Here is a 25,742-nt window from a genome sequence, read left to right as displayed (position 1 = left end):
TTATCTAAGCACAGAATTAGACAAATTATCTGGACTAAACTAGAGTTTGAAATCACAGTGCCTTAAATCCTGCAGACAGCAGGACCTTATTAACCTTGTCATGCTGTAAGATACTAGGAAACATAAGGAAACTTATAAAGAACCAAAGAAACTGTTTTTGTAAAATGGCTTATGAAATTAACTCTTAATGTAAAACATTAAAAAAGGCAAGATACAAATAGTTGTATGAACTGTTATTCCTGCAGGGCAAAGTCACCTTTCATAACATGTTGAATCACAATATACAGAAATACTTTTAAGTGTATTCACTCAGCTTTGAAGTTTTCCCCCAGTTTCTAGTTAGAATGCTATAAGGTTTATTTTACTTACAAACTGTATTTGCCACTCAGAATTATCTGATCAAAGATCATTTTTGGACTTCTCCAACCAATTTCATTGCTCCACCAGAGAAAAATGTACCGATTCACAAAGAAATAAAAGTCAGCAACTGCCCTCTGACAAAATACCAGAATTATTTTAAAAATCTGAAATTGAGTTTGGAGAATCACCATGCCTATGGTTAAGTTTTACTAACAATCTGAAAACTCACATTCCATGGAGTGTAAGAAGTTATTCATGAATCTTATTTTTAGTAAAATTTTAATAAAAGTGATGCTTTTCACATTCTGAAGAGCTAAAAATACAGAAACTTATTTACATTTTATAACAACAAAAAATGTACAAATTACTATACAAAATGCATTACCATCTCATGAAAAAGAAGTTTTTGAAAGTTCTAGGAGTCAGGACATTATTAAGTCTGTATTTTCTGAAGAGATCCACTTTAAAGACTAAGTGTTCATAACTGAACATGATTTTCTTCAGATTAATAAAAAATGCTTTCATGACAATTATGACTGTCATTACTTTTAATTTTGGCTGATAAAAATATAACCTTGTAATAAAAGCTGCTGAATTTATAACAAGTCAAAGCCAATATATATACTTTCCTGTGAGGTTTTTGCCACAGAAATTTTCAAAATGAGAAAAGTATAGAAACTTCTTTTTAAGGAAATAAGCCTAGCAAGAAGAATGTAAGCTACCCTTTTATAAACCCCTATATTTGTACACAATCAGACAGTGCAGATGTTTACAGTTATTTCAAAATTACAGATATGGCAATCACTGTATGCTATCTGACACACGTTTTAGAGTGGAAATAATTCAGCACAAGCTGAACACACAGAATGGCAAATTTCAAGTCACATTTCTAGTTGAAACACGCAAGCACATTCTGATACACAAAAGGAAATCTGACACACTTTTATTTTAGAAAAATATGGGACATCATATTGTACAGATGAAAAACGTAACAGATCAGCTCAGTCAGACCCTTAACTACTGCTTAAATCAGTGGAAATAGTCACATCTGTGCGTTTGGGTGCTTGGACTGGAAAAAGATGCTGATTCCCAAACTTTGAGTATGGATGAATAGGATTCTATCAGCACTTCAGATTGGGTGATCACTGCAATACCTGGAGTGTAACTTAAATCATATATTGGGTGTAATTCCGATAAAATGCCTTATATTTAATGTATTAAGACTAATGCAAGCCCCTATATTATACCATGGCCTTCAAAAGCTGATAGCTATTTACTGATTTGAAAGGCACCCAAAGGAAGACATCAGTTCACAAAGCATTCTGACATCAATGTACCTACAGTGGCTGTACTGCAAAGTGACTAAAAAATGCTTTGATTTGAATGCTGACAGCTTTAGCCAAATGCTCCAGGATCATTCAGTTACTCTTAAATGGCAACTGTGTAAAATCCTATTTCTAACTGAAAGGGAGAAAACCCCCACAACAATCAGTTCAAGGTAATGTACAGGAAAACTACTGAAGAGCCTCAACTGTTCTAATATTCCTTTGAACCCATTACTCTGAAAAAGTGTTCTCAAACATGTATGGTCCACAGATCTCATGTGAAATCGTTTGTTACTTTCACCCACGAATGTACTGTATGATTAGTAGAAAATCTTTAGCACACACAAAAAAAAAATGAAAGATGAAACTTGCAGCAAGAGAGCATGGCAAACCTGAGAGATCTATTAGTGCATAAATCTGCTTAAAAACTAAAAAGATAGAAAGAGAGAGCTAACAAACTACAATAAAGGTTATGTCTTTAAAGCAGTAAGTTATAACAGGGTGGGAAACGTTTAATTTGCACAGATGCCTGCAAAGGGGTCACTATCTGAAAATAAAGAGTTGGTATTTTTCACAGCATCAGATTTATGGTAAAAAGCCATAAATAGTAGTTTTTATATTATGCTTTTCCCACCCTGGCAGAGAATAACATGAATTTAGAAGCACAGTAGAAGTGAAAAACAAAGAAGAGAAGAGATAGAAAGCAGCAGAGAAAGACAGAAAAGGTGAATACAGAGCTACAGAAGTGTTTATTGAGCATGCTACAGAGGTAAGCAGAGTACACACAAAATGAAATTAAACAACCATCAAACCTCCCAACTTTGTTAGAAAAATTAATTTTTAATTGTGCCACTTCCAAACTATACTGAATTTTACAATTCTAAAGATGTAAAAACTCAACTAATAGAAAATATACATGACCTTTTTTCTACATAGCTAACAGAATCTATGAATCTTAAAACTAAGTACATCAATTTCAAAAAGTATTGGTCATTTAAACAGAATCAAGGTAACAGTTCAGACTGTCAGTGAACTGCTTTCAAATTAACAGGATCTGCAGATTCTGAGCCATGTTTATAGTAAAGTCAGATCAATTTCTAAATACAAAATATTTTGAAGAGATTTATTAAAACTGAATATTACAATGCAAGGTAAATTAAGACTAAAGGCACATAAACTTTGGTCCCACCTGGTTGTCAGTTTTAGAAAACTGCCACAAAATTTCCTGCAAGCATTTGCAGCAAACTTTCTTCATCATTGAAAAATACATGCACCATTTCCTGAACTAGCTTGACCAGTCTGTACATGCTCAGAAATCCACAACCATATTCCATATCTTAATTACAAACTAAAGATGGCAATATATATTGAAATGCACGTAAGTCATGTCAACTTCAAAAACATCTACGAAAAATATTCAGCCACAAACAAGACATTACTTAGTGCTGACATTTATATGATACATCCCACAAGAGTGTGTACAAAAAGGTTAAGATTCCACAATGCTTTTCACGTAGGGCTCAAAGTCACAGAAGTCACTTTTTGTCCTTTAAGAAATTAATATTCTGTACCTTGTTAATTTTAACTAATGCCTACATTCATAACTGAATCTAGACCAGAACAATGAAATACGAAAGGCTTTTTTTAAAAAAGAACACATAGCAAAAAGAAGTAAAAATCAAATAAAATAATTTTACTCTTTCAGTGTAATGCATCTTATCCAATTAAAAAGAAAATAAGTGACAAGCCAGCAGATAAAGAAATCAAGCAGGAGAAAACAAAAACTTAACCTTTTTACACACCCCTGCCTAAACATATTTAAATTATCATGTAACAATGTGCCCCAGACAACCAAATTTGCTTTTTTCTAGTTATGCAATTCCAGCACTACTAATTTTCCTTTTTAAGGCACGTACGTCAACTAAGTTGAAAAAATGTGGTATTAACTTGAAATCTTTTAAACAAAACAATGGTTTATCTAAACAACAGTTGAAAAGCAGTTAACATCACTGCCTTTTTTAAATTTTTTTTTTAAACAATTGAGGAATGGTAACAGCATGAAAAAAATAAAAAAACAGAAGACAAACTCTGGTCCCCACTTTCCTGAACAGTCAAAAGGTGACAACACCAAACAATGCAATACACCTTCATTCTCTATCTGCCTTTTTAAATAGTTGACTTAGAGAAAGAAACTCTCAGATGGTGACTTTCTCCCAGATTGTAATTGTGAAGATCAATCAAAGCCTGAATAGCTTCTTCTACTGTTGACATCTGAAGAAGGGCCATCTTGTGATCTCTTCTGAAACAAAATAATGGAATTAGGAACTTGAACACTACAGGGGTTGCTCCTAATGTTTGCAATTTCATATATACTTTTTCTTAAGATGTGCTGCAAAGCTCTTTTTTTAGAGCTATGTGCAGAAAAGGTACTTACTGAAAAAATTTAAATGCTTTCACAGTGCCTCCAGTGTTAGCAAACAATGTGCGTAGATCCTCTTCTGCTACTGATGGTCTACAGACAGGAAGAAAATAAGCATAAGCAGCAAATCAGAAGTCAGTTCAGTGTGCTGTGATTCACATAAATAGTATCACATTGCTGACAGTGAACACTTACGGAATATTGGACAGATGAAGTGTTGCAGAAGGTGGGAATATATTTTGAAAGTTTTTGGAACCAGGTTTCTTGAAGCGGTGCAAAGGTGAATTACCAAAATCTTTAGTCAGCCCTTGGTCATCAAGTCCCTCTCGAGGTAGTTGTACTGTCTGATGTTTAGAAAGGGTAACCCGAATGATCTTTCCATACATCTTTTGTCCATTAAGATGGCTCATGGCTGAAAAAGACAAGTTTACTCAATTGAGTGCTACTTTTCAATAGCTTGTGGCACATCACACATGCAAAGAAGAAAAGCACTCAAGCAAATCAAAGGGTCAGTGTGCTAAGGGACTAGAATTAGGCACACGGTCTGCAGACTCTTTGTCAATATTTAATTTTATTCAGGGATCATCATATTTGATTCAGCTGTTGAATTCATTTAGGGTATTCATTTAAGTGCAGACCTTGTGGAACACAAGTGCATGCAAAAAGATTTTGGATCTGATGGATAACCAAGATAAGGGACAAACTGACAAATATAAACACATTTAGTTCACCTGATCTTACACAGCCTAATTTCCAAGTACTTAGACTAATGGGAATATAAACAGAAAACTAATCTTACCCAGCTGTGACTGGTTTCCATCAGCCATCTGTATAAGAGCACTATCTTTCTTATTGTATAAAATCTTCACACGCTGCACATCACCATAAACACCTTTTCAGAGTCAAAGTAACCCAAAAGAAAAAGTTCATTTTTAAAGCCAGCCACCTAAGTAATATATTTTGACATATCAATGGAACATTCAGACAGCAACAAGATCACTCGCTCAAACTCAACACACTCACAAATGAATAAAGGAGATAAAGATTTTGAATAGTGAATTTTGAAAAGAATAATTTCTGATAAACCCTCAAAGCTATGTGAATGATATAAAATTAAAGACCATGCAAAATATATTAGCATGCATTAAAAGAAAATCTGTGTCTATGGAGAGATTTAAACAGCAAAAGAAAAATAGCAAAAGATTTACTATTCAACTTTAAGCCAAAGTGCTAGCTACAAATAAGAATTAAGGTGAAACAAAAAAACCAACCAAACAAAAACCATAAAAACAAAACCAAATCAATAATAAAAGTATAGTGCTAACAATAACATACCGAAGAGGGTAAACAGACTTTGGGGCGTAACCATCTTTAGAAGGAGAGAAGAGCAAGCAGCGTAAGACAAGAAGAGAGAAGAGTCGAGGAAGAGCGGAGATGAACAGATCATCCATAACGAAGGGTGGTTCCCGCAGAATGGTGAGGTGGTCATGGATCATGGTTTCAAGGCGGTTAATTGGGGCAAGTTGGTCCGAGGAACATTTTGTTCAAGCACAGAAGCATGAACATAGGGAATGAAGACAGGGAACGTAGACAAAGACGAGGAGAAGGGTAAGACAGGGAAGGGCATGGGAATTTGGGTAAAGACAAGGAAAGGGAAGTTGAACACACAGGGAAAAGGATGAAATGGGGGAGGGAATACAGCAATGCAGAAGAAAAAAAAATAAGGAAGTGGGGAACAAAAAAAAAATAAAATATAGGTCAGTACATAGGAAATGTAGGAATTTGGTCAGAAAATGGTTGGTTTATGTACTGTACGAGAAAAACTGAGTAAAATGTAGTCACCCAAGACAAATATGGGTAAAGTACATTCATATCAAGAGTAAACTACAGCATTTCATCTCAACATGAAAATAAATTAAAAAAAGCATGCAATAGAAATTTTTAAATTTAAACTTTAACTGCGTAAGCATGGCTGGTTATGAAATGCAGGCAAAATATCTTTCAAAATGGCACTCTGATCTGAAACATTTTAACATGCAAGACTGTGGATGACAAAATAGTACTAGATGATAAAAAAAGCTTAATGATTTACAGTGACAGAGGCCAGTTAAAAATGGAACAGCTAGACTGATACAAACTTCCCACATTTCATACCAGCTTTCACAGCCATCAAAATAAATGTAAAGGACAGTAAAAATGCAAAACTAAATTAATCCCTTTAGATTTCAGAGTTAGCAAGAAAGATACAGTTAAGGTGAAAATGCTTTGCCACCACTTTTTTATTTTTAAGACAAATGAGTAACTGCAAAGAAAAAAAATTACTAAGAGAGACTGGAAGAGTGCCTCGTCAAGATCTTTAGGAGAACCTTCAAAGAAAAATGTGTTAGAGTAGTTCACACAAATTAAGACTCAAAAATGTGAGATACAAGCATGAAATGAAACAGCAAACAATTAGAAACAAAACAGAAATTCTAGTTTACATGATTACAGTTACAAAAGAAAGAATAGTTGGTATTCAAACATGAAGAAGCTACCAAACTTTTCTTAGAAAAAATAGGTAGCTGACTGTCAAAGGATATTTTAAGTTGTCAGCTACCTAGGAACAAAAATGTATTTAACAATGGCTTTAAAATAAACTTTGGGGATTATTAAAAAAACAGCAAAAATACTTTGAGCTTAAAATCCAAATGTAAGAGGCCAAACGCAAAGAAATTATAAAATACTGACAAATGAAGTGTGACTAAAGAGGGGGGGAAAACGAAGTAAAATTGTTTCACTTACCTCTTCATTTAAATTGCTAACCAGGAGGACTGTATTGCCACCAGCTGAAACTCCAGGCATTCCCACACGGCCAGCAGCAGCAGCTGCAGCTGCAGCAGCAGCATTTGGAATAGCCAAAGGACTCAGAGCTCCTGGAACAGCTGCAACAGGAAGCCCTAATTTTAAAATAAAGCATATTTTACGAAACACACACAAGTCACTTTTTAAAAAAAGTTCCTATATCAGTACTAGGGCTGTATACCACTCTACACAGTAAACAATACCACTGTAAAGTCATCCAAAGGGTTGTGAAATGGGTTGGTAAATGAACGTAAGAGAAATGTAAAAAATTTTTTTCAGATCAAGTTTGCAGAGTCATGAGGTATAAAAAGTACTTTTTATTCAAATAACCATTACTGTGCAGCAAAACTCTTTCCACTGCACTCCAAAATGGTTGTGTCTAGTTTATCAAGATGGTCTAAAGTAAATGTTGATTAAATCAGTAAGAATAAACACTAACTGTGCTCTCTGCATCATTACATCCTTATTTCTCATCATCATTTGAGAGACATTCCTCACTTCAACTTGGTGCTTGACTAAATCCCCAACCGTGCATTTGTCCATGTGAAGAGGTTTACGCATCTCTGACAACCTTAGCATGACGTGGGGAGGCAACCCTCTAAATTCAAGATCCAACATGCTCTGTGGCTTTAGTAATCCAGTTCTCTGAAGAAGCATGTTACCCTCAGCTATAGCTTCAGCTGTGCCTTTACATTTTCTTCTTCAAGGGAACTCAGACCTCGCAGAGAAATGCTGGTTTTGTCTGCTCATGTCATTGGGGTATGAGTTGAGTGTGCTACACCCAGGATTCAGGAAAGGTTCTTGCGATACATTTGCACTATACATGGTTTATATAGGAACAGCTTTACTGTATTGGTCAACATTGCCATTTGCACATCATGCAGGGTTCAGTAAATGAGCACTATTGTATCAAAATACTTTTCCAGGACAGTATGGCATGACAGATCCCCACCTGAAGGAAATACAACCTATTTATACTAGGTCAATAGCAATCACTTGCATTTTAGAAAACATCAAGCTACCAGGTCTTAGTAGAGCATATCCAGTCTTCTAGTATGTCTAGACATCTCTCCCTAACCTTAGAAAGTTTAAGCCAATCCAGGATTTTCAGAAGTAAAGGAATCTAAAGACCACCAGTGCAGTTTTTATGGTTCTTTCCATAGCTGGGCACAGCACAGCCAAGTAATTCATACTTTAAAAGGCAAAATTCTTCACAGCATCAGACTCTCCCTAAGGACATTCTTCGGTCTCACCGAAGAAGTTAAAAACAATGATTTATTAAACACCATTCCTATAAAAGTATTTTCAATTATTATCCTTCAAAATTATCAGCAAGAATCTTAAAAAGGAGCACTAGTGGAAAGTGCTAACAAAGAATGCGAGCAATGACAGCAAGGGATAAAGCTGTGCAAGCCCTAAGCACAACAGTTGATTTCCAGCTGTAATATTAAACAAATATCTAAATTGTGAGTAACGTACATCCGTATTTGCTATTTTAAGTAGTTCTTATATAAAATATTTTGTTTGTTGTGGTTCAGTATAATACAGCTGTTGTTTATCCAAAGCTTTTTTCTGTGACATTTGTAACTTTTTTGGGGGAGTTGAAAAGGAGGGAGATTATATCTATTGTTTTATATGTGAGGTAAAAAACAGAAGGAAAAAAATTTGCCTCTGATCATTCATTTGAAACCATCTCATTTAGTCCACTAGTAATTTTCTCCTTCTTTCAAAAAACATTAACACTCATTGAATATTGTCCAGTTTACAGACTCAAGGACTTCTGAAACCTTATTTTATCACAGGTGAGGATGTAGTAGATGAATGAGTGATGATGCATGCAGGCTAGACCATCTATTTGATTGATATGTTTTTAACTGATTACTTAGCATACATAGATCTCATTTTTTGAAATGGTCAGACAAATTACAAAGCCACAGCAAATAGCTGTGGAACAGAATTCTGTTCCACAAAATAAGAAGAGTTTCTATTATGAAAAAGTTACCACGTAACACCGTTTAGGACTTGTATGAAACTATTTAGAAATGTCAGCTATGTTGTCAACATGATCAACTAATATCAGAAATCTTTGTAACTAGTTTTATTTTAGCTTCCTACAACTACAGATAACAGGTTTTTGTTTTTTTCAAAATATTAATGGAAACACACAAATATTATATACCTTCTTTCTAGCCTTTTTAGGCCTTTTCCTCAATGAAGTTAAAATACAACATATCACATTATTTATTCCCTCTCAGCTCATCCTTTTGTGTGACTTCCAAAATGCAACTTGCTAATGCCATTTTCATAGTAGGCAAACTGAAGTTATACTAAAAACATATCCACTTATTATCAATTTCCATTAAAACCAGAGGCACTAGTAATCATCTTAATGCAGGCAAGTAAAACTGACCAAGAACTGGGTTTATAGACCTGTTATGAACCCTTTTCATGGCTCTATGTCAAGTAATCACCATCTACTTGTACTGACTAGTTCCTGTCCTTCTTCCTACGGCTTTGGGGGAGACAGCAGCTTAACATCTCTGCTTAACAGCTTACAAAGCTACAAGAGTTGCATTATCAAGTTACATTTACTTAAGTGGAGCATTCACTTTACCCAGAAGGAAACTGAGATATGTTTGGTTTGGAATTAGCACAGATTTAAGCACCAAGAGTAACAAGATTTACATCCTGTCACTAAAACTCAAGCCACAAAACTGTGTTGAACCTAAATCTCCCTTTTTACATAATGATTACAGTATACTCCTAGAAAGCCAACAACAAAAAGTTGCACCAAAGTTTTGTACAAGTTTTCAGCATATAGAAGTGTAGCATAAGCAAAAGGAAGAAGTGAGTCCTTAATGCATTTTCTGTCAGCAATCTCATGATATAAAAGATCAGACACAGCACATTTTTACAGCAATGCCACATGTCCATCTCATGTTATTCTTTCTGAGCATGCCAAAGAAGCTGAAGAACAGCACACTAAACTCAAAATGGAGCTCCACTCTCTCATGGGGAAATATACCCTCTGAGAATCACATGTGAATAAGGCACAGCTGAAACTCAGCATATGCTGAAGACATCTTTATTAACATTACAGAAAGAAATTCTGTATCAAACAGAAGGAAATAAATATTAAGATTAAAAAAAAAATAGGAGGAAGGTTGCTGTTATCATTCTGCCATACTTAACACATCAGAGTTTGCCAACCTCCATGACTCTCTGAACTTCTAAGTCTTCCCATCTTTCTCCTTTTGAGCATCTTAGTAAATACACCTATAAATTGCATGCACAAGCATCCATTCCAGTTCTTGTTATTTTTCTATCTTTTGTCCTCTTATTTATTACATCATTTATATTTTGTGCCTTTTTACACAGTAAGAAGCCCAGAACCAGAATCCTGTTATTCCATATTCAAACAAGCACCATTCCCATTCTGACAATTATCCTAATGACTAAGGCACCAACAGTACTATTGGAGTCTTTTTGTAAAATTTTTCAGCTGGAGAACAGTATTTTTTTACTTCCCAAAACTTTTGCTATAGCTGCAAGTGACACTGGAAATGTGAAGTCAAGCACTCTGGAATTTGGATGAATTGACTTTGTGCGTACTCTACAGTACGCAGACAGTAGATATGAAATGTATCTGTCAAGTAAACTGATTTCAGAAAACTGGCAAATACACTGCAACATTCAGTAGCCCTAGCTACAATATTTACCTCTTCCTGTGTTCACATCATTCACTAAGTGCCTTCCATCTTTTGTAACAAAGAAGAGCAGAGGCTCTTCTTTCCTAGAGTAACTCAAACTTACTTCAGTTTGGCCCAGACTGTACAAAAAACCATGAAATCTATGTTGTCCTTACGTTTTCTTCAGAACAAAACCAGGAAATTATCCAAGAAAGAAAAAAGAAAAAGACTAAGTGGGAAGAACATGATCACAACATAATAAATCGGCTTGTATAAAAGTAATGATTCTATATCTGAGTGCTATTACATTTTAAAGAGTGAAAGGTGTTCTCCCAAAAAAACCCAATTTGACAGGAGTAGGAGCATGCATTGATTATTTTGGTAACAGTCAGAAAACAGATACATCTGTACCTTTTTCAGAGCATTTCACTAACTTCTGATGAACTCAAAGGCTGACAGGATATATAGAACTCCTATAACATATCACTAGAAGTGCAACTATAGATTTTTTTCTTTTATTCACAGAAACTGCAGGTAGCCCTAAAGAGTTTGGGTATTTTAAGCAAAGAGCACAATCTTTCCCCTTTGAAGGAAAACAGCAAAATGTTAGTTTCATAATCTGATATTACAAATAACCATTTATCATGAAGAAATCATGCAAGTCATGTTAAGTCTCTCTTACAAATTAGGTGGGAAGGTGGGCAAGGTGGCCACAGACAGGAACATATGAAAGAGGGAAGGACAGATTTTGGGATACAAGCTGAACTAACTTGACTGTTTTTAGTACTCTGTGCATTTGTCATTTTGTCATGCAAGTTTTCATTAATTTTTTGGAGAACTTCTAAAGACAATATAATTATGTTTCTACAATTCAGATCACAATATAGACTGAACCATGCATGGGCCTTCGGACACCATTGTAATTTAAGCTGTTAGAAGGATTAAGGAATGTTTTCATGAAGTGGCTTTGCAATACAGAAGAAGAATGTCAACATCATACCTAGAAGAGAGGTCTCCTTGGCAAATGCAGCAGCAATAGCTGGGTCCAGCGTTGGCTGTCCATCACCAGATGGAAGGTCAGGACGAGTGTAGTCCCTGCTTTTATCATTGTTGTACTTGACATTCAAATTCACCAATTTGGAAAAATCAATTCGTAGGGTACAGCAAGCGTTATAAATATTTTGACCGTCTAAGGCCTGAAAAAAAGATCACAGTTTATTAAAAAGACACACAATACCAGTTAGCTGCACAAGCTGGGGTTTTTGGTTGTTTTATTTTAAACAAGCCCAGAGTATAGATATTTATCTGTCAAGCTTAAAACCAAATAAAATGCATTAACCTCTCAACATGATGCCAGAAAGCTCAATGTTCCTTTCTTACCTAGAAACTGTTTTTATGCACTGAAGGGGCAAGGGACATTTTAACATTATCAAACTTAAATTTTGTCTGTCAAATACAGCTAATTAACCTGCATTCCATAGCACAGCTTAAAATCAGACATAATGCCAAATAGATTTTACAAAGAAAATACAACAAAACCAAAAAGCCAAGAACCTTACATGGAAAATCAATGAGAAAAAAAAATCTAGACTTGTCTAACTACCATGTTAGACAGCCATCTGTTAAAGCATAATATATACATTATTCCTGCATGCTTTCCTTCTCTCCCCTTAAAGGCAGTTAGTGCCAAAGAGGAGAGAAAACCAACTTTAACTGCTAACCTGATGTTACTAATACTCTTTTTTCCCCGTTTTCACAATTAATTGGTACTTCTGAAAGAATGTGTATTAACATGACAACTAGTACTCTATGAAAACAGTTTTTAAAAAATCCAACATATATATACACATATATATGTTTCCTCCATCTCCCTTATCCACCAGACAAGTCAATACCTGGATTTGAGTCCATTTACATTTTGGATTTGATTCCATTTACACTTCCTTTCACTCAAAGCACTACCAGTTAAATACGGGAGACTTAAAAATATAGAAACTTTTATTACAAAGTCAGTTTAATTCTTAGGGAGTGCTAGGAAGTGATGATACAGCTCATCTTAAAAATTAGCATTCAATCAAGTCATTATGTGAAATATAAAGCTAGCATATATATCTATATATATAGATATATATGCACTGAAAAAAAACAAATAAAGCAAATTTTCAAATACACACATCAGATCTTTTATTTCAGTTTTTGGACTGAAATTTTAGAAGGAAATGTACCACTTCTGGACCTCAGCTAGCTCGTGCAGTTAGCAGGGTTACATCTGCAGTGTACTTGCTAACACATCCAGGTTCTGGTAGGGCTTACTATTTTGAGCTCAGCACTGCACAAACCTTGTGTGCCTGCTATTTTCATACAGTGATGCATCTGGAAACTGAACATCATGCAGACAGCCCTCTGCTAGGCTGGACCAGCAAGGCTGTCCCCACAAAACATCACCACACCTGACATCTCCAGGGATCACAAAGCCACTTAAAAGAATTACCACCATTAGCAGTCAACATAAAAGAATGGTAATTATTTTACCATAGCTTGGAAGTTCTAAAAATATATAGAACAAAAAACTTAATAATCTATGCATTGTATCAACAGACAGCAATTAAAGAGACACTCCTATGCTTGAAATTCAGCTTAAAAATGTTTTTTACAATATTCCAAAAGCAAAATTTACTGTCCTTATTCATAGAGCACAAGCTTAATTAATTCTGTATTGCTGGGGTAGTGACAGGCACCCCCATTACAGCATACACCATTTGCTAGCTCTTTGTAATACATGGTGACAAAGCACAATCCAAGACTCCTGTTGGTATTCGGGAAAAGAATATCACTTGAACACTTACACCTAAAAAAGTTTATATTGAGAATCTGCCATCAATTTTAGAAGACTTCCTACCTTCTAAAATCCACTAAGATATGGACTAGAGGAAGGTTGGAATTATCCAGCCAGAGTTTACTTACTGTCAAATACAATGCCACTGCCCAGCAAGACAACACCCAATCCCATGATGAAGCAAACAGGTGTGGATGAGACTGAAAGGCTGTATTCTTTAGCTTTGTCTGAATCACAGGACCAAAAGAGATTCATACTTTACCTCCGTGTGGAGTCTGTAGAAATACTGACTTGTAGCTTGCAGAAAGCTGCTAAGTCGATGGAAATATTTTAGACTTAAGAAGTAGCAAACCAAGATATATCTGTGTTTGGAGTTTCTAGAGTAGTCAGTGTTTAAAGGGAGCTATATAAGTAACTAAAACTTCTACTGAAACAGCAAACTCCTCTTTCTGCCAAAATCAAAGTGACCAAAAATACATATAAAAGGTACTGCACAAGAGAAATCCCTTGTAGCTGGGGGATAGATGGGCTGAAAGAACATCCTGAACGAGAAAGGAAGGAGACGCACTCTTAATAAGCACTGTAGTCAAACTCTAGGAAAGGATTCAAACAACAGAACAAAAAAAACCCACTCCCTGCAACCATCTTTGCCAGCAACATCATACACCTCTAACAATGCAAGAAATATTCTCACCAACTAGAATTCTTTTCAAGATTAATTGTTCACAACTAAAGTCACAAATGTGAATGTGTGTCCTGAGCTCTTACTTGTATAGCAAAAGAATGTGCAACAAATCCTCAAACACTGTTCCTCTCAGGCATCCTAAAAAACACGACACCAGCCATTCAATGCTAGTGAATGTACATACAAATATGATCTCTAAGAACTCTAGTTACTGCTCAGAAACTTTTCTTTCAAGTATTTATTTCTCATGTGATACCCTACCACACCACACATGGGCCAAACCAAGGAGATCAAGGATCATGAGACTTTCTACAAATATGAGTACCATTCTTCATCTTGCCTGTATCAGCAAACCCAAAAAACTAAATCCAAGACTTTCAGAAGGGTGTTAAGAGCTAAAGGCATAAAAACCCCTCAAACCCAAGGAAGCAACACTTAAAAAACATACTCCAGTTCAAGTAAGTACTCAAGGCACTTACTTGAGTATCTCTTGGGAGAGATATGTCCCAAGTGCATCCCACAGATCTGTGCATCTGAATGAAAGTAATTTCTTTTAAAACAACTATCTAAGATACAAGAAGTTTCTGTGGCTAAAAAGTGTATGTAAATACATTCTGTTCTCAAAAATTAACGTATTTTATGTGCAAAGGACCTGTTGCTGCACTTCCTGCTGCATTTCTGATACAACGCAATCCAGCACTCTCCTGTTTACCTGAACACTACTTATCATTTCTGAGCATAAATTGTGCTCCTTAGAACTAAAAATGTCCAAAAAAGCCTAATTCAATAATAGTGGATAATAGCCCTGCAGTATCCTATCTGAAGACATCCTTTCTTCCATTCTGCAATAACTACCTGAAGCTCCTACTACATATTTTCAGGCAATGCAGATTGGCAGAGATCTTTTGCAGACTGCTACCAGCACAGAGCTACCCTGAAGCTGTGAGGCAAAACAACTGGAAAGATGACATGGGCCGTCAAACTTCAGTGGAATCTTTGAATCACGGGCAGGCCAAGGAAGGATCAACTGGCCAACTGTAACAGAACCTCTAGTGATATTTTTAACCCATGCTGGGTCAAGATGACCGGCATGCCCTACATATGAGCCTCAGTTGATTGTCTGCAGATGAGTCATTAATAACTGTTAATAGCCATGGTTTGGCAAGAATACTTCCAGTACATCTGCACAAAGGCAATGCTCTGAATTAGCCAGCTTCTCAGACAGAAACACCAGCACTCATCTCATGGTATACCAGAATACTGGTGTTCAAATATTTAAGTCTGCTGCTTATGCTAAGAGTACTCATCATTTACAATGAAAATGGGCTATTTTTAATGCTTAGATATCTCCATATGCATAAAGACATCTCCAGACAAAACCTTCATTAGCAGAAGCACGGCAGTTCAATGTGCTCTACTCTTGCCCATTCTCAGTTACATTCTCCACCCTGGCTAGACTGCTGCATTATATAGAATCTGAAGCTCCCAGTCTTCACCCAAGGAACCCATAATGATCCAACCTGAGGGTGGTCAGGAAACAAGTATCAGTGGAGCCACTATCTACTTTTACAGGAAATGAGTTTCTCACAAAACAAGCAGAGCAGGAATGAGGTTTTTCACTAGCTGCTCATTCAAATTGCAAAAGAGATCCTACAGGGCTAGAGGCTTCATATTGCAGTTTCTTGTCAGGGTCACTGTTTTCTCAGAACCTTCAAATGCACAGCATCTCTCCTTGGTACTTACAGCACTTGAGTTTTTCAAACTGCTCTTTAACTTCCTTAATAAGTCTTCAATTTCTATTAAGGCCATATTCTGATTTCCCGTGAAGAGGGCCACCGGAAAATTAAATTTCCCCATTATCTGCTACAGTAACTTGGATGGAAAACAAATTGAAACTTACTCTTTTAGCATGTGTTTGATCTTGAACTCCATGCAACTTAATTGCAGTCACCACATCATCTTGCTTCTACATCCAGATGTATTTAGGCTGAAGGGATTTTTTTCCCTATCACCTGACTGCTTCTTTCCTTTAGGTACTTTTGTTCTGGTGGCACTTCATGTTTTACCACAGTGGCTTAACTGTAAGAACTGTATTTTACTCTATTTAGTTTGTGAGGGTAGTGGGGAAATCAATGTTCCTTCCAATTTAACATCCTTTAGTAATTGCAGCTGGTTCTACTCTTAACATTTTGTATATTTACGCACAGATTGGTTAAAATATGAAACTATAAACCAAAGACCATTTCATTTTGACCATAAGGCCCCAACATTACTCTGACAATGACTGTACATACAGGAGTAACTTATTTAATGAAGTTTAGTCATTTACACACATGCTACTACAAGTGAACAGGTACCCTAATGAAAACAGGAAAACTGGAGAAATAAATACATGCTGGGGTTTTTTAAGACCAATAGAATCTCACAAGCTAGTATCAGTTTGTCTGAAGTCAACAACAGCACGAGATTCTTAGATTCCTTTCACATTTTTACATACCTCATCCTTTCATTTGTAACTTCTTTATAATTTATTCCTAGAACTACACTGACAGTTTTCATATCACTACAGTCCATTTCGCAGACGTCGTTTTTCCATTAAATTTCCTGATAATACATATGACTCAAAAAACGAGGTCAAAAGCTTTAACGCTTGACGTCATACTTTGCATCAGAAAAGCACTTTAAAAGCCGCAGTAACATCTACTACTGAAACATGGCTTTCCAAACAGAAGTGAAGCCTGAATTACAATCTTCAGTAACAAATACATTTAGCATCCAACTATTTATCAAATATTTCAAATATAAATCTAAATGTCTACAACTGATTTCTGCAGAACTTGTACGCTATGATGTAGTTTCTGTACCACGATTTTAAACCTGCAAGGTCCATCCCATCCATACAAATTCTTATGTAGTACAGTGATATATTTGAATCTCTCTTTACTCTGAGGCACAATCTAATACTTGATGTTATTTCAACTCTCAAAAGGACATCCCTAATTTAAATTGTGTTCCAGATCTACAAGTATTTCCAGACTGCTTTTCTGGAGTAGATTGTCTTAAAGTGGGCCACCACAAATCAAGCTGCAAATCATCTCTTCCCTTCTCTTGTTTTCCTCAACAGCATGAAAACTTACATTCTGCTTTTTGAAAACATGTTCAATTCTATGTGATCCCTTGCCTTGACCATCTCACAGTTCTTGACTCAATGCCGAGTATTTCAGTTGGTGATAGGGACAAAAATGACCACCCTCCACCACTTAACCAAGTCTTTGTTTCCGTATAGTCCTCATTCTTTACAACAGAAAATTAAGCCCATTTTTGTCTTTCCTCTACCAAGAGGAAAATTTGCCAACTTAGCCTGAGGTGTGAGCTTTTCAATTTTGTGAAGTTCTCAGCTAGTCTGTCATCTACAGGCAATAAGCACTTTCTATGCTGCCAAGCAACACTTAACCAGCACATCAATTTTAATCAGCCTTCCTCAAACTCAGACTGCATGTGAAGGTTTGAAAGTACAAATTAATTCCATTTATCTCTTGAAAATTATAATAATAATAATAAAAATCTCACCTTCCCCTTTGGTTCACCTTTTCTACTGCCACAAATGTGAACATATGCCATTCAATTAATTCAAACCATCTGGTCTAGATGACATGCTGTTGATCTTTGCCATAATTTATCCATAGGCTCTCTCCTGCTATAATGAATAAAACCAGCTACCTGTTCTTGCCTCTCCTACCCAGGATAGGAGAGTTTCCTATAAAACAAAAGCAAGATCCTGCTCACCCATCACTGCTGCAATGCTTCTTCACAATCTGGTCACATGAGTAAACTGCACTCTTTCTTCTGGGCATTTATGGTTACAAATAAGTTTAGATTTTCTTTTTTTTTTTTCTTTAAGATAACATAACAAAATACTTTCACAGATCTGTAACTAATCCACAAATCACATTTTTGTATGGATGCTTAAAAGTACCTGCCAACAATAATTCATTAGGGTTACTAAATTTGCCGCTTATGGTGAATTAATTATGCATCAACATGACATCTTACTTCTGGGTGACATTTTTACTATTGCAATCGTGCATATTATTTCATCTCTGTGCAAGTCTTACTATAATATTTGTTCCTACAAATGTCTAAAATATTTTAGACACAGTATCCATAAACATACTATCATTGAACACTGATTTCACATAGCACAACAACTAACTTCTACTTATTTTTTTTAATCTCAGAGGATTCACACACGTGGTGGAGGAGTATGACACATTGTTACGGCAGTACTCTGTTAGATCAACATTTTACAAATACTGAGAGTACAGGAAGATCTCTAGCCTTAGAAGAGAACTATACTTACTTGTTTTGCTTGCTGTGCATTTACTGGATCACCAAACTGCAGTAAAGCTTGAAACTGGTTATTCTTTGTGAATGTGATTATCTTCAATACAGCACCAAATTTAGAGAATATCTGCCAAAAAACATTGTACAGTTTTACACATCTGTTTCTCCCAATCACAGCTCAAACTAAAGTGAAATTTTACATACCTGATGAAGAACATCCAGAGTTACTGGATAGTACATGTTGTCAATAATTATTCTAAGTACTGGACTCTGAGCTGGAGTCACTGCACTCTCACTAACAGTGGTCCCACTAATGGGAGCGTTTGATGCCTGCACAGCCGTCACTGCCTGAAGAACAGCTTGGGCCCGCTTAAAAAAATGACAGAAGAGAGATTTTCTTAATATTTCAAGATAACAGCTTGAAATTAGTTAGAAAAATTAATATAGTTAACTCCAGAAACACAAAATAGTCCACTTATTTAAAACTCAGAGCTACAGACATAACACAACATTTAAGCGCAATGCAGTCTGACTTTGTGAGAAGAGCCAACAAAAATGAAAACAGCAATTAATCCTTATGTCATGTTAAGGAAGGGCTTCAAAAGGCACCAATATCAATCTTTCTAGTAGAAAGCTCATTGTTCTACTATTAAGGATAAAGAAAGTGAGGATTTTGTAGGTTTCAAGATTCTTTCCTTCACAGGAAATAAAACTAAACTAACCCACAAACCAACCAAGGAAAAACCCCAATGCTACAGAAAGCGGTACTTATCTTACGTTCAAAAGGTAATGTCAGCTAACATTTCACTGTAATTTTAACTATGCAGAAGGTTCTAATAGGAAGGAAAATTCTAAACTAACATGTCCAAACTTCTCAGTTTTAACAAAATTAAATAATACAAAAGACTAACAAATGTCAGAAAGTAGTATCCAGAGAGGTAAACAAACTGGTGTCTGTTATCCACCCTCTTTGTAAAAAAGAAAAACAAAATCCTCTCCATATATGGGGATTTTTGTTTTTAAACACAAGTAGGATTTTAGAAATTCAAAGGTAACCATGATACCACAAAAACACACATCTATATAACTACTTCCACTGCCGAAATTGACAGTATCAGAAAGATTAGATGTCTTTTTCTGAGAAAGAAAAAGGGCAGAAAAAAGAGGTTCCATTTAATACTTTCATTACAGTTACCTTATGAAGCAAAACAATACAAAACAAGAGAGACAAGTGAGCATGTCAGGTAAAAACACATACCATGCCTAATTGTCTACTGTCTGCATTTTGTGATACTACTGAACAGTAAATATACCTGGTTAAGTGTGTTATCAGTCTTTAGTTCTTTATGATTGGAATACTGGATATAAATGGGTTGGTTACGGAGATGAGGTGTCACAGCAGAGTAGTAATTAACCATAGTGATAGCTGCTTCTTCTGTGGCAAGTTCCAAAAATGCCTGCAATTAAAAGCATTAAAATTTTCAGTATTTACAAAGCAGGTGATCTTCATATTAGATGTACATAGAAAAACAAAGGGTTTGAAAACAGATTTTAACAAATTGATATCAGCCTTCAGAAAATGTCATTCTACACATACCAACTTTATTTGCTAAGCTACTTCATCTCCAAAAATTCATCAGTGAAGATGCAAGAATAAATATTTATCTTCCAACTAACTTTTTGCTTTATGTAGCTGCCAACCACCCCATTTTCCCCAAAAAATGGCGTGAATTAATTAAAAAAAATAAAGGAACAAAAGCTCTTTTTTTCTAGAATACTTACTGCATTATGACTTACTTCAATAGCATTTTAACAATATATTTCGAAATCAGACAGTAAGCATACCAAAAACCAAAAAGCAACAAATTACCTGGTTTTTCCCTTTCAGCATCAGGATGTTGGTTACTTTACCAAAAGGTAAACCTAAAGCAATAACTTCTGTTTCTGTCACTTCCCCAGGCAATTTCCTGATATGAAGAACACGAGAAGGAGCCCCATCCATTTTATCATCACCTTTGAATTTCTTGTTGTCATTACCATTGGCTGAAAGACATATTCAGACTCTATTTGAAAAGTTTACCGATAATATTAATGCTTTATTAAAAAATGCTTTTAATTATAAACATGAAATTAATTTTAAGTGAGCCATTTCATTTGCTTTAGGTCAAATTCAAGGCTTCAGAACATATTCTGCAGAGACAAATGCTAGTTTCATGGAAGGTAGATTGTTCAAGACTTAGTCATCTGACAGAGACCACAGCAAATCCTTTACACCTCACTTGCAGTGAAGCATCTCATATAATAACATGGAATCACATATTAATCATGTCTAACAAGGGCTCACATAAGAACTCCAACATACATTAAAGTAAAAACAGTTAGTGGCTACCCAGAGATTTTTTGAAAGAAATAAAATAGTGGTGAACCATTAAGAGATCCCAAAGTTTTTTTTAAGAACTGCTTGCACTAAGGAACAAGACACAAAAAGTAGAAAAGTAACAAAGCAAGACAGGAAGAATCATTAATGCTGGGAAAGATCAGAGTGGAGAAAGGGGATGACCCAGAGGACTGACATCACAAAAAGCTGATGAAACCAACAATTGAAGGTAGGAAAATGTCCATTCTGAACCACAAGCTCACTCATAAAAAAGGAAAAACCAACTAAGAACACAACGCAGCCAACACAGACAGGGAAGGGGGAAGATCCAGATACATTTCCCTAAAAAAATCAGGGAAGCATTAGCATCAATGTATAAAACACCAGAAAGACTATTTAGAATACTCTCCAGAATTCTTGCAAAGAATTACAGCAAAATTCCAACTGGAGTTCCTTTTGCTTGATAAGCAGCTAACCAGCTGGATGGAAGAAATCTTGCTTTTGAAAGGAGGCCAGAAAAAAATAATTTACTTTGGTTACAAATATGTCAGTGGAGTAAATATCAGAGTCAAGCGCTAAAGAACAACACTGTCATAAGATATAATATTAATGAATTAATCAGTGCTGGAAATCAGCATGCACTTAGACATTAGTGAAACAAGTGATAAGACTTCCTTTTCTTCTACCAAAAAAGATATTTAGATTTACCTAAATATAAAATTCAAACTATCCTATTAGTTAAAAACAGTACGCCTTAGAGGTACATCATGCAGTAACTCCATACCCACACCCTGTACCACTACCATCAACCCTCCTCCAAAAAAATTTCCATGACTAAGCTTTTAAAAAGTTCTTGCACTGAAGAACACAAAGTGTTTTCCACCTTACTACAGCATAAAAAACAACAAAAACCTAGCAACACTGAAGACTGATCAAAATTCAGCTAGCAGTATCTCTAACTGACAATGCTAGAATCCATGCAATTGGAGGTATTTTATTTTGGTCCGCTGCAGAGAAACACAAATTTTGGTGGAACACAGAAGAGTAAAATTTGAAAAATACACACTGACCTAGGATCTGAAGTCTACACAATACTCTAACCTGTACATTTTGGCAAACATGGTGAGATTGAGCTTCCAGGTAACCAGATTTCACTTGATCAGTATTATATATTGCAACACTATCTCAAAGAGACAGCCAAAGTTTGTGGAAAAGTACTTTTACTTTTCACCCAAAGCTCATCACACAGCAGTCTTCCCTAGTTCTCAATTTAAATCTCTATAAAAATTAAAAAAAACTGAACAGAAGAAACAAGGTGAAGTGTGATAGGCTGGACAATGCATTACAAACAACAGGTTAAAAACAAATTTGCAAAGGATAAAAGAATTATGGCGATATGGAGACTACATGTCCACTGCCCTTCATACTTCAGTTTTCTGAATAATTTCAATTCATTAAAGTTTCAAAAAATATGAAACATGACCAATCAGAAATGAAAACAAGAAAGAGTTTTTAAACTAAAGAATTTTCTGAAATTAAGAATCCTCCTTTTTTACATCACCAGAAAAATATTCACCATGATGGCTCAGATCAGTACTGAGAGAAATATTTTGTCTTTTGTGTGCTTTTCAACAGACAATTTTAACATATCAACCTTTTCACAGCATAATGTCCAGGAATTTACTTTTTGTTACACTAAAGCTCTTATTTAAATGAGGCCTCAGGTAATCCCAGCGTTTCTAGTAAAGGTATCACTGGCCAGTATACAATCACTCACATATATGTATATTAAATGTTCCTCTAATAATTATTTAACACAATAATTTATTAATTACTGTATTACCCAATTGATTTTGCATCTATTAGCACTGCTACCTAATACTGGCATTTTACACAGTTTTTCAACTTTTGCTGCAGTAAGTTTAAAGAACAAGCATAAAAGAAGCATTTTGATGTACTAAATATGTGTATCTTTTCCTAAACAGCAACTAAGAGCTTTAACTGAGTTCACATATACACGTCTCTCACACAATTTAATTTTTTACATAGTCTTAACCTCAACTAGACTGTACTTGTAACTTTTTTTTTACTTACTGTAAAAATAGCTATGTAGACAAGTACCTGGGCAAAAACATTTTTGTAAAAAAGCAGATAAATATATTACAGTAATAAAAAAAAAATACAGAATTAGGAACAAAAGAACATATGGCAATCAGAAAATGGGGGGGGGGGGGGGGGGGAGAGGGACAGGATGGGGGCGCTGGCAACAAGCATTCTCAGTGCTATGGAACTGCCCAAAATAAGTTTTCAGCAGTAGGGCAGGTAAACATGACAAAAGATGTTTATTACTTATTGGCAAAAGCCTCTCTTGTACAATGAAAGCTGATCTGGTACCATTCATTAAAAAATGAAGCCCACCTTCTTAAAGTAAAATTTATGCCCAAAGATTTAACAATGGATTTTGGAAGACACAAGAAATGAACGTGTCAGCTGCTGAATCCAAAGAGAATATGTACTTTGGAAAAAGTTATCCATTCAGCATCACCTAACTGTAATTTCCTGTTCCAGTAATGAAGCGTGCATCATACACTAAATATGCATGCACATATACAAGTGAACTTTTCAAGACATTCGTGGAACAAATTAAATTTAGCTTTTAGGAGAGTTATTGAGAGATTCTGGCACTGTATGAAACCTCTCTAACTGTAGCCTCTTATTTGTCATTATAAATGGTACTTCTCATTAAATTGCACTTGGGAATACAAAACCACATTTAGGACACGGGAACACAACTTGTTCAGAGCCACTGAAAGGTGAATTTAACTACTGTTAAAACAACAATCTCATCCTCTGACAAATTTTTTTAGCAGCGTCCATAAAGGTTAAAAGCCAAGTCAAGGGGAGCAAGGTACTAGAGAAATAACATGGTCTTTTGGTAAAATAGAGTCTATATCTAAGCAGCAACAACCTGAAAGATCCTTCCCTATACAGCACTTATAACAAAATTGCTGAAACTTGGGGAGAGGCCAAGGGAAGTGGGAGAAGACCTCACAAGCTGACTAATAACTACTGCTGAAACTGCTGTTAAACTAGAGACTTACGGGCTGGTAGCTATTTCATGAAGTAGTTTGGCTTTCACTGGACTTGAAAATCTTGATCCAATTCAACCATTTTGCTGCTAACACTTTAACAAATATAAAAATGCACTGAAAACAGCAGGCTACAATATTTGCATTGGGAGAAAAAGAAGCACTGGGAGAATGACTAAAACACAGTGTTAGTTCATTTACAAATCAAGTTAGAACTGAAAATACACAGTTTAAAAAAAAATATAAACCCAAAAACTTAGAAACCTAGCCCTGAATCATAGAAACATTTAGGTTGGAGAAGACCTTTAAGATCAAGCCCAGCCATTAACCCTGCACTGCCAATATCCACTGAGCACAGGAATGGTTCTATTCAATTCAGACTATCATAAATGCCCATGCTCTGGAACAACCATAGCACTGATTGAAGTCCTCTACATCTCTCCACCAAGGAGATGAAGAATTCAGTTTCCCTGTGACATCAGGCAACTATATCTGAAACAAGATGTCATCTTTGCTAATGATATTCAAAGCATTATTCTCACATCCAAATAGGACATTACAATTTAAATACAATTGATACATAAGCCACATCCCTGTTGCATAGAGTTCCCTCAATCCAGCATAGATCAACTTGTTGAAATTGAATGCTTACAGGCTGACAAAGCCTTTAAATGGCCATAATCTGAGCAACTCGGGTCCTGGCTTTTTCAGTGAGAAACTCCTATTTTATTAAACAAAGAAATAGGAACCTATATAAAAAAGCAACAAAATGAACTGCAGTCTACACAAGGCATATTTATAAGTCCAAGTCATTCAATCATTCAAGCTATGCATACTCAATGCAACCAAGCAGTTTTTACAGAAAAACTCTTCTTCAAGTTCAGCATAACTCCTAGCAAAGAATGAACACCTTACTATCTGATAATAGCTGATTTTGAAAACCTATTTTAATAAAATTTCATCCCAGAGAAGCTTTTCTCTGCACTTTTTAAAAAAGAAATATATAAACGTGACCTAAGAGTTCTGAGACCTTTGTTTTAGATGCATAATTTTTCTGTATTGTAAACTTTTTTCATAAGCATACCATCTCTTAATACAGAAATGTAACTACATGGGTACAGGCAAAAAAAAATTTGGATACAATATAAAGTTGCTTTCACCCATTAGTTCCTGAAAAGAAGGAAAAAAATGTCAAAATGACCACAAGACACTGGCTATAAATTCCCGCATATCTGCAGTAGTGAAATAATACATAAATACACACACTTCCTGCAGAAATCACTGTTTCACAACTGCCAGTACATACCAACAACCAATTAAAAAAAAAAAAGTAACTTTCAGTTTGTACATACTAAAGACAAGAAGCTTAATAGCAGTAGTATTCAGTGCTGTTCTATGTAGAAAGCACTTCTTGTTTTACCGTGACTAAATATACGTAATTTAACGTTATCAGCTGTAGAACATCAGACGTATATCCAGACAGGAAATAACTGACTAAGAGAAAGGCAATAGAGTTGAAGATATCTAGTTTATTAGACAAATATTAAAATGTTGCACTGGCTACTGAACATAATCATCTGCCTCAACCAACCAGCAACAAACTGCAGACAATCACAAATTGCATAACAGAGACCACTGTGGTTTCATTTCTGGAAAGTTCTTTTCCTAAAGAAAGTTTTCCTATATGTACCCTACCCTGATAAGTGATACAATGTAGGAAGAGAGCTGACCAGTGACCTTTCCCAGGCTCCCAAAAGCAAATATTCAGGACCTTTGC

The 25,742-nt window shown here is 35.5% G+C and overlaps 1 protein-coding gene across 6 annotated transcripts in view; it reads right to left on the bottom strand.

Annotated features, from left to right (window-relative positions):
• Positions 1-751: 751 nt before the first annotated feature.
• The window catches only part of PTBP2 (polypyrimidine tract binding protein 2), a 44,731-nt gene continuing 19,740 nt past the window's right edge, over positions 752-25,742 (bottom strand). For 3 of the 6 annotated variants that reach the window (XM_084211154.1, XM_084211149.1, XM_084211153.1), the window contains 11 exons: positions 20,370-20,542; positions 19,813-19,956; positions 18,704-18,868; positions 18,516-18,626; positions 11,635-11,830; positions 6,886-7,040; positions 5,440-5,473; positions 4,904-4,996; positions 4,300-4,516; positions 4,120-4,197; positions 752-3,984 (listed from right to left, as the gene is read on the bottom strand). In XM_084211154.1, coding sequence (XP_084067280.1) covers positions 3,852-3,984; positions 4,120-4,197; positions 4,300-4,516; positions 4,904-4,996; positions 5,440-5,473; positions 6,886-7,040; positions 11,635-11,830; positions 18,516-18,626; positions 18,704-18,868; positions 19,813-19,956; positions 20,370-20,542 — 1,499 coding nt within the window. In that variant the 3' untranslated portion in view covers positions 752-3,851. The remainder of the gene's footprint in view (positions 3,985-4,119; positions 4,198-4,299; positions 4,517-4,903; positions 4,997-5,439; positions 5,474-6,885; positions 7,041-11,634; positions 11,831-18,515; positions 18,627-18,703; positions 18,869-19,812; positions 19,957-20,369; positions 20,543-25,742) is intronic. The other 3 variants (XM_084211150.1, XM_084211151.1, XM_084211152.1) reach the window with 3 other exon arrangements.

The sequence above is a fragment of the Fringilla coelebs genome (assembly GCF_963513975.1).
Source record: "Fringilla coelebs genome assembly, chromosome: 9".
Taxonomy (NCBI): Eukaryota; Metazoa; Chordata; class Aves; order Passeriformes; family Fringillidae; genus Fringilla; species Fringilla coelebs.
Note: the sequence above shows the minus strand (reverse complement) of the source record. Positions and strands in the feature narration are given on the sequence as shown.